General features: G+C 33.1%; 1 protein-coding gene across 1 annotated transcript; it reads right to left on the bottom strand.

Moving 5' to 3' along the window:
- Positions 1-7,598: 7,598 nt before the first annotated feature.
- On the bottom strand, positions 7,599-9,599 carry LOC134269271 (uncharacterized). Its single transcript, XM_062751471.1, has one exon. It carries the CDS (start codon positions 9,597-9,599, stop codon positions 7,599-7,601), a length of 2,001 nt encoding a protein of 666 aa, XP_062607455.1.
- Between the last annotated feature and the right edge of the window lie 904 nt (positions 9,600-10,503).

Raw genomic sequence — 10,503 nt, 5'->3', positions numbered from 1 at the left:
CGTGCGGAACCTGAGCTGTTTCATTATAAAAAGTCATCGTGAAATACCAGTACATACAGATATAACGAACAGTATTTCAGTTCAAAAGTCGGTTCAAAAGATACATTTCAGCAATGACGAACCTGAAATAATAATAACGATAATTTTATTTAAATGTTTAATTTAAACCGTCAACTGTAAAAGTCAGTGTTTCTCGCAAATCAAAAGTCCAGTAAGTCAACTTCAGTGCAGAAAACTGTGCAAGTTTATTTTGATTTGGAAACAATTGCTTTGGGTTTAAATTTTGCCTATATTATAATCTACAAAAGTATATCTACTTAGTCAAGTTGGATGCATATCTTTTTTTTCAAATTCATACAGCAAGCTAACTATAGCAACTTGCAACATTTTAATCATCACAACTACCAAAACGCAACAGTTATGGAATAATGTGTAGAGGAATATTAGACTTTCACAATTTCGAGGCAGCAAATAATTTTTTTTTAATAAATTATTGTTATATAGTTAATTATTATGCATTCCTTCTAAAATCCGGATGTCCACTAAATTGCCAATACGAAATAGACAGCTTTCAAAGATACACTAAAATACATAAACAATTAATTTAGCCTAATGCCAAAGTCTGAACAACATTGAACAATGTATCATTGGATGTGAATTTTATGATTCTTGAAAACTCATTCTAATCATATATACCTATTAAAAGTTTTCTTTTCTGCTTGATATCCACATCAAGTAAACACGAAGATACACTAAGGTTTGTTTTTCATTTTGAATATTTGACGTATTTACTGAATTTTGTTTCTTCCCTGATTAATCAGATTTTGATATCCTATCGGAAAAAAAAATTTAAAGATGCAGAGACACCGATTTGAAGTTAATATTTTCCCAAATTTTCTGTTTAATATTACCACACATATTATACAGTCGCATTTCACAAAAAAATATTATAAATATCTTTTTTCATCTCGAAGTTATCTAAACTTCGAATTTCTGGTTGGGTTTGATTGACATATCCTTGGACTTTCACAAATTATAATTCAATTCTTAAGAAAAGTGGCGATTTTGTTGTGTATTAATGAAAAATATTAAAATTATAATACAGAAAATGGGTAGACTTTACTTTACCGGTCCCCAGATCCGCAAGATCCTCGCGCTCATTGGACTATGACGTAACAACTACGTCAATCAACTGAAATGGGTTAAATTTGCACACTATTCGACTGGTTAGGGTTAGTCTTGCACCCACCTGAGATATTAGGGTTAGTTCTTGCACTAGTATTCGACTGATTAGGGAAAGTCCCGCGTCCATCCAAGAGATTAGGGTTAGTCCTCGCACATTATTCGACTGATTAGGGTTAGTTTAGCATCTGCCCGGGAGATATCGTCTGAACGTCCTAGTCCTTGCATACCATCCGACGGATTAGGGTTAGTGAATCGTTCTTTTAGTTAAGTTAAGAAATTTAGTTGTTTCTGTAATTTTTCAAAGATCATAAATCAGATTCATAGGCATTTCCTTCGTTTGTTTACATGGAAGATTGGCAAAGACCAAAAGAAATGACACTAAGCATGCGCCGCACGCACTTCGTTCAGAATAATTCTGTGTCGATTTTTTCCATGAATAAACAATATTTATTAATTTTTTCAGAGAACGAGGTTGAAAACTTTGTTTAAAAACAGAGTTTTAAACCAAACTTTTAACCGTAGAATTCAATTTTGGGGTCAAAAGGCCGAAAAACCTTGTATTTAAATTTTTTTCGATCGCTCACGCGATCTCATATATACTGAAGTCGCCTTCGGCGACACTACATTTTAGCGCGTTTTTCTGGGGACCGGTAAAGTAAAGTCGTTCCCAGAAAATTTAAAGTAGAAATGTTCATAAATAGAACTCCCCTCACTAGTATGGTCAGTCAGTGTTCAGTGTTCTGTACAGTGTTTAACAAATTAAATACACCCATGAAACATAAATTGGTTTTGTAAACAGGACAAGAGAGCGCTCTGTTATCGTAAATGTTTACGATTTACCTGGTGTGTTCAATTGTTAAAGTCTGTACACACCACTAAACACGGACTGACCTTTTTACAATGAGCACGTTTACTACATGTAGGCCTTTCAACTGCCGCTAAGGGCAGGTGTTATGAACGATAACTCACTGCTGAAACTTGTTTAGAGTAGGCTCGGGGAATCTAACTGTTTAGCATTTCCTAAGTGTTTCTTTGCTCTCAGTAGATTCCAGTGGTTTTAAAATGTAGCACCAATGTTAAACTTATTTACTGTATAGTTGCGGACACCATTTAATGCATATAATTAAATATTTGTAATTAAAATAAAAATTGAAATCTACCCTCCTTCTCAGTTCTAACCTAATTAAATTTTTATACTCGGTCGTTCCCCTTCGTGCTACACAAATAAGATGAAGTTGCATTTACTTGTAAAAATATTAATATTTTTTTACAGGAAGCGAAAAGCGCGAACACAGAAAACATGACATTAAATTCATAATAATAATCGTCAAAGAGAGTTAAAACTATTGAATATAGTCTGTTCCCCATTAATTTGACCCTGTCATTTCAGGAAGAGTGAAGGCATGCTCTTTCTCTTGTTCAGTACTTTTTGTGTACAAAACAATGTAAGGAACCCTTTTGTGTATAAAGCAATACCAATGCTGTAGCAGCCTATATATCATTCCTATAAACGATAGCTCATAAATCGGCACTAAGTTGGCCATTTTTCACACCTGAGTTACCTGTCTTTAAACACAACATCGGAAAAGTCAATTATAAATAATTAATTTTTTAATGATGTAATTAAACGTATGCATAAGTTATCATCTTTTTTGATAATTTCATGTACTTATAAATCTATCTATACAATGTTTTTTACCATATGTGCAATTTTAAAAATAGTTGAAAGGCCTAAACCGTTTACCTTTCGAACATTTTACCCTGAATTTTTAGACTATAGTTTTAATATATTTTCATTAATATACAATAATGCCACTTTTCTTAAGTATTAAGAATGAAATTATACGAGGGCTGTTCAATAAATAATGTCCTGAACTATATGACATACATTACAGATACCGTATGACATAAAACTTGACTTTCTCTCATTATTGCATCTTTCGTGAATTTATAACAGTTTATGTGACCACTTTTCATCACATAGTTTCATCATGAGAAGCTGTGAAACAAGGGCTTTTCGAGACACTGCATTATAAATGAACGGTAAAGAATCAGTAAACAAGAGTGAAAATAAAAGCTTCATTAAAGCTGCCGTAAAACTTGTAAAAAATCCCAAAGAAATATTAACCGAAATATGTGACATTTAGAGCAACCAATGCCTGTTTTATAGACAAAAGAGCAGTTGGATTTAAATGATAAAAAATTATATAATGGGCATCCAAAATGGGTACCCTCCTTGCCAACAAAAATTATAACAACTCATGTACTGTTCGCCAAATTTCAACAAATAATATTTGATGCTGTATGATTGACTTTAAGACACATAGCAAATTTGATAGACATCACATCGGGGGTATTTTACACTGTATTTAAGAAACGTTTGGCGGTAAAAAAGCTTGATACTTAAAGGTCACCCTATATTTTGAAAAATGAGTGAAAATGACAGCGTGTACAAAAGTCTTTTTAATTTTTTTAAAATATCAGTAATTGTAGTTATCTACGTTTGTTTTATTTTCAAACAGATATTGGAACATTAATCTATCGCTTAAAACCCTAAAAACAAAATTTTCCATAAGATGTACTTGATAAAAACGGCGAATGTCTGAAAAGTGCACAGGTATGCAAGAGCACAAAGACAGATTTATATGTAATTTTCTTAAACATTAGTGGTAATGTTGTTCACAATCGTATTCGGAGAGACAGTTTAATTTCTGGAGGAGTCTAGAAAGCACTTTTTTGGCCAAAAAATCAAACGGTTTATTAGTGGAAGGACCCAGAATCAGGAATTTTCTACATTGATTTTCTTCAAGACAGCGCCCAAACCCGCATGTCCTGAAGAGTAAAGGGGTTTTCGGGATAAACAGAAAGTTAATGTTTTTTCATATTAACAATTTTTGCAAGATCTTTGACCTCTTGACTTGTTTCAATTTCCAGACTTGGAAAAAATACCTTTTAGAAGTAAGAAACAAGTCCGGGAAATCATTGGATCTGCCATTTTCCAGTATACTGAGGGACATACCTAAATATGAGTTCTAAAAATGATCAGAAATTGGATAGAAAATGCTACGGACATGTATTTTACTTAAAAGAGATTAAATAATAAAATCATGAAGAATAAATAATTGAAAATCGTCTTTTACTTCTTTCTGAGCACCGAGGACATTATTTATTGAACAGCCCTCGTAATTTGAGATATTGCAAGGACGTGTCAATCATTAATCCGATAAGAAATTCAATAGTCTCAGATGTTTCAAAAACTTCGAGATGAATTGCTTTTGCAATATATATTGGGTTATATCATTTAAGAAAATATTAACTTCAAATCTGAGTCTATGCAACTTTTAAGTTGTTATAGTTTTTTTAATATTTGAGCTTGAATTGAGTTTGTTGTTTTCAATTTTATGTTTAATTTAAGACAGTTTTAGCACGACCATGGTTGAAATTTCTATTCTAATCCCACCCTAGGGATCATAGTTTAAACAAATTATAAAAATCTGCACTATCTTCGGATGCTCGCTTATTCATTTGATCATTTTGCTTGCTATTCTTTGAAGGAAAGATATCTTTTATATTATTGTTTATGTGGCTATTTTATATTTATAATTATATTGTGGTAGTTTCGGTCATTTATGAATTATTTCCATTACATTATTTATTTAACTTAAGGTTAACTTACTTCTTTACGTAATTTCTTTATCTTCGTATTCAATTTGTTTATTCGTGATACCGGAAGAGAGTTATCTTTTATTTCCAAACGTATTTTATTTCGAGACTTTACACTGATTACTTCTAAATTTATTATCAAATCACATTACGGCTAACATTCACTTTCATTCTATTGTTAAGAACAGTATTTAAACCCGAGCACAGCCGTGGTCTGGGCTTCTACTGAGCCAAACCTTGCATCAAGGTAAATATCAGGAGTTGCTTCACCCTATTTTCGTAACTAAATTTTGATTCTGAATTCTATATTTTTCTCACTTAGTTCTTAATATTTTTCATTTAGTTATTTTTCTCGAAAGCCACATTCATTCCCCGGGAATATTTATTTGTTATTTGGTATTTTTCATACACAATTGTTAAACTTTATTAAAGATTTAAAAAAATGAAGAATTCACAAATTGAATTAATATTGAAACAATGTTTATATTTGATAGGGTATCCTTTGCATATCAGTCATTCTACGATAAATGGACCAATTCAAAATATAAAATTTGAAAAATAATACAATAATTGTCTCAAAAAACAGTGTCAGAACATCATTATTCTCTTAAAAAAAACATGTCAGTGAACTTAACAAAAAGAAGTGTCAACAAATCTGGCATCGTTCAAATTTTACAACGATTTTAATAAAACATTGATTTTAAGGTACGGTTACGGATTGCTTGATCAAGCCGCATTATTTTTTAAATAACGCTGAATTTGACCATTTATTGTTTCTAATGTTCAGTATGGAACGCCAAAATACAATTCATGAATTTTCGCATGACTCTGAAATTAAATTAAAATTAAATTAAAATTTCGGTAAAAATATATTTACGGAAAGTAACGTTAGGGGAAGTTAATTCCACAAAGCCCAATAAAGGTTAAAAATTATCGGCGATAGTTGAAATCAAAGCTTGTTTTTGGAAATTAAACAAAAGTATGAAGCATTTTGCTCCTTAAACAATAAAATAATTGAAAACATTGAATGTAAAAAGGACAAGATAGGGTAAGACGAGTATTTGGCCCCCGATTTTGGGTGTGTTTCAGAATGATCCAACAGTTTATCCATGGAAACCTGTTTTCACCCCTGCCACAAAATGAGTCTTGGTTTTAGGATTTAGAATATACAGGGGTCACAGTGAGGTCAGGAAATAGCTCAATTTTCGAAATTTCTCATTTTTATGCAAATTTCTATTAATTTTACAGCACATTTTCTTTCGGAAAACATAGAGCACACGCTTGCCTATCTATCAAATTAATATATTTTATAAACTGATATCAGATGCAGCATTTGTGTAAAAATCTCAGGTAGGCAAGCTTGTGCTCTATGTTTTCCGAAGAGAAATGTATGCCAAATGTGATGAAATTCCACCACAATTGAGGAAATTCGGGAAAATGTCATATTTCAGCACCCTCTAGTGGCTCCTAAGTAAGCTTTCAATCAAAATAAGTGCTTGTCTTAAAGTTAGCATCATTTTTATTTATTAACTACAAACTATCACTATTTTAACAGTGTTCTGATTTTTATATCAAATAAGGGGCCAGATTTGGCTGTTACCCTATCTTGTCCTTTTCTGAAATACTGTTACGGAATTGAAATTTAAAGAGAGACAAGTTTTTCTGTAATTTATTTTGTTATTTCGAAAATGTAATTATCGTATATAATAGCTAACTCGCTACTTGAATCAAAGATATAAGGTTCCGTGGTCACTCTAAGATAAATTTCAGTTCTTTTTTAAAATCTGCATTCTGTTCGTGAAATTAAAAAAAATGGTTACGGAAGTTAATTGATTTTTTGCGACATGCAATGATTTCGCATGAAAGAAGATTCATGCATTTATTTGCGAGAAGTGATTTGATTTCATTTTATATAGGATGAAAAAAACTTTTTTGACATTTATTGCAAACTGTTTGGGACTCTTTTACAGCTGAGAATACCATCTTGAAATTGTAAATAAATGAAGCGACATGAAGATCTGCATTTGAATTCGTTTTTCAACATTACATTATTTTCTTGTCGAAACTTTAACTGCACACACACACACACAATGTGTGTATGTTCAGACGTACGATTGATTGATTGATTGTATATTGTTTAACGTCCCTCTCAAGAATTTTTCACTCATATGGAGATGTCACCGTGTGCCGGTGAAGGGCTTCAAATTTTGACCTTTACTCGGCACTCAGGGCCATTGAGCAGTGAGGGATCTTTATCGTGTTAACGCCTGCCGCTGACATGGGGCCTCGGTTTTTAAGGTCTCATCCGAAGGACCCGCAACTTTCACTTCAAGTGCCGAGCGCATAGCGAATGAACAGTTGCTACCAATTTTAACGACTAGGTCAGTCGCGGCCGAGATACGAACTCGCGACCTCCCGATCACGGAGCGAGCGCTCTAGCGACTGAATTACCGTGAACGGTACATTCGATTGAAATCGATCATAAAATTTATATTCAAGATATTAGAACGGTATATTTGTAAGCGACATATAGAAAAATCTTAATCGGTCCTGTTTTTTTGTAGAATGACTGATAAACGAGTATACCTAAAATAATATAACACAGTGTGTATTTCAGTACCATATATATGTTTATTATTCATTGAAATATCAAATATATTGCAGCATAACACCTGCGAAAAGAGTTTTTGTGAGCTATTTAGCCTCCCGTTCCTTTTTCACAATTTTGAGCATTGCGACAAATCAATGTTTTAGTATACTTGGTAAACAACGCCTTTCTGGCAATTGTCTAATACTATTATCTTTTCTCCTGTCGGATGCATTATTACATTGGAACTTTGGGTAATGTCTGCCAAGCTAATATCCCTACTCTCCCCTTCTCCATGCTTAAACTGTCTTAATTTTGATGTCATATCGCAAACTAGAATATTACCTTGAAGGTCAAAGGTGAGTCCCCTGAGATTTGAATCTCGAGGGCCTTCAAAAATCACTTTGTTATTCTTATCCACAACCTTTAACATATCATCCATTATGAAACAATGACAGTCTGATATCAACGATGAGGACACAAAGGGCACTGCTTCATTAGGATAATATGTAGAAGTATGATTGATGCAAAACTTCAATGAACAGATCATCGTCTTAGAACGATTAGCAGCAAACGCTGTTGTTGGTCCACGGGATATAGCTATCATGGGTTCTTTCAACTGAATTATTCCAAGTTTTAAAAAAATCGCATTTTCTCCGTTGAACTCAATTCGATAATGACAGATGAAGTTTTCAAAAGAAACAAATAATTCATTCAAGCACAATCCGGAGCGACAAAGACCATATGGTTTATCCTGACACACCTCAGTGTGTATGCATTTTCCAGTGGAATTACTGATATCATAAATCTTCAGCGAAGGTGGGCTAGTCAAAGATAACAGTATTCTTGTGTCATGTATAAACAAGCCATAAAATACTCTTTCTGGCAAATCGTTGATTTGTGATAATTTTCTAAAGCCAACGTTCATCCAGTCTTTTCTAGCCATAGTTTTTCTCCTCTGTATAATATTGTCTTCATCAATTTTTTCTGGAGTACTACACATAATTCTCTCCACTATCCATGATTGTTGTTTAGTCAGTTTTACGTCTTCAAACTCGTTTGTCTTGGAAATCTGACCAAAAAAATCCAAGTTGTGCTGCTTGTAATCTTCAGAAAAATTCCAAACATCCAAAGACCTTAAACGATTGATGTGATCAGAAATCTGCTTTTTCAGTTTATGATTTGTTATGACTAATTGTTTTGAAGACCCACATTTTAACACTGAGTTAAGAATCATCCTAACTTCATGAACTGTAGTGGAAAAACGTTTCAACTCATCAGATGCAATTTCAATGTTTCCAATGGAATCAGCATGATTCTGTTCAAATCGTTTAAGCCACTTTGCATGTGCATTCTCCATTAGAGATTTGATTTCTTCAACTTTTTCTTCCGTGTTCATACAAATTTCGTGCTTTCGGGTATTGAGTTTTTCTGTTTTATTTAGGTTTTCTGACAGCATATATTCGAGAACCTTCTCCAGATCAGCATATTTTAAAGCAATGTTTTTCATCGCATTTCTGTCTGTCTCAAAAGCAATATCTTCAACTGTGTCCACATGCTTGCACAATTTATGCTGCTTGACATGGCAAACACTACAACATAGCTCTTGATGATCGTGGCAAAACACATCGAGTATTTTCCCTTCATGCAAATTGCAAGACTCTTCTATCTCAACATCATTATTCATCTCCTTTATGCTGGAGATATCTAAAATTTTATGACTCTGCAGAATTGGCACAGCTCTATGCAATGATCTGCAATCTTCACAAATAGCTTCCATACATGCTTTGCACCAGTATTTTGCAGAAACGCTTTTCTCCAGTCGTTTGCAAAACATACAATATTTATTTTCATCTTGCTCGGGATCTACAGACACACTTAGTACGAGTTTATTCTGGGGTAGTTCTGATGCCCACTCCTCGTCTGAAATGTCATTCCTCGGCGCCTTGATACACGTACGACACACGGGACATTCGATTGACTTTAATGTTTCATTTTCTTTATGTGTAGCCGTACTTGAAATGTAAGTCCCAATACACGCCTCACAAAAGGTGTGGTAACACGACAAATACTTCGGTTTTCTTACCTTCTCTAGACATATTGGACAGTGGCATGTATCATTCTCCTGTTCATTGACAGGGGTTTCTTTCTTTGAGCTCGCCATTTAAAAGAAATTCTCAAGTTCGACTGAGGCTATCAACTTCCTTTCTGTTTAAATTCTCCTAACTATGGAACACCGTTTGTAAAAGATATTTTCTGCATGAAGAAAATTACGTACAATGCATAGATTTGTTAATTTACTCACGAATATTTAAATTTAGTTCTTTTACATAATCAGCTATAACGTTAAAATATATTTCAAAGTAGTACGATAAAGAAATGAAAAAAAAACGAAAAAATATAATAAAAGGTTTATGAAATAAATTCATGTACAGCCTGGCTTAATTTCACATTTGGTAATATACTTTATTATGTTTATTTTCGGAATCAAATGTTTGCAGTTAGATTTTTCCGAATAACTTCAAAACTTAAACAATTAATACTTTAGAACTTTACAAAACTTGAGAATTTTCAAGTCAATGGCATTGTCACTCCCAATTTGCAAAAAGAATATATTTTAAATCTTTTTCTTGGCCAAAATAAATGTTAAAGGACGACAAGATGAAGTTAGAGTAGAAAGGGACGACAGGGGACGAACGGGAGTGGACAGGATAGTCAGGGAACTCTGAGAGTGGATGGACAACGACATCATAGGAATCCTAGGAGAACGTTAGGGAGTGGAAAGAAAATTTCAGGGATATTAATAATGTTTTTGGTTTGGTTTTCTTTTCTTTGAAGAACTACTAGAATAAAATACTTACAAATTGGTATGTGGAAGTTAATTTTAAGATTTACTATTTAAGTTAGCGTGACGTAATGACTTGAATTTATATTTTAGATTTTATGTACACTAAAAAAAGTGGGCGCACAAGATAGGCAGGAATCACTGACACGAAACAATTGAGATTTAAATGTCCAAACACCATGTCATTTACATGTCTTATACAATGAACCTAGATACTTCATGG

This window comes from Saccostrea cucullata, unplaced genomic scaffold (genome assembly GCF_032062105.1).
Source record: "Saccostrea cucullata isolate Sc308-1 unplaced genomic scaffold, CSIRO_AGI_Scuc_v1 ctg1018, whole genome shotgun sequence".
In the NCBI taxonomy this organism is placed as follows: domain Eukaryota; kingdom Metazoa; phylum Mollusca; class Bivalvia; order Ostreida; family Ostreidae; genus Saccostrea; species Saccostrea cuccullata.
This window is presented reverse-complemented; position numbering and strand designations above follow the sequence as displayed.

What these genes read in the sequence shown, in the direction of transcription:
- LOC134269271 (XM_062751471.1), bottom strand. Translation starts at nt 9,599, where the DNA reads ATGGCGAGCTCAAAGAAAGAAACCCCTGTCAATGAACAGGAGAATGAT.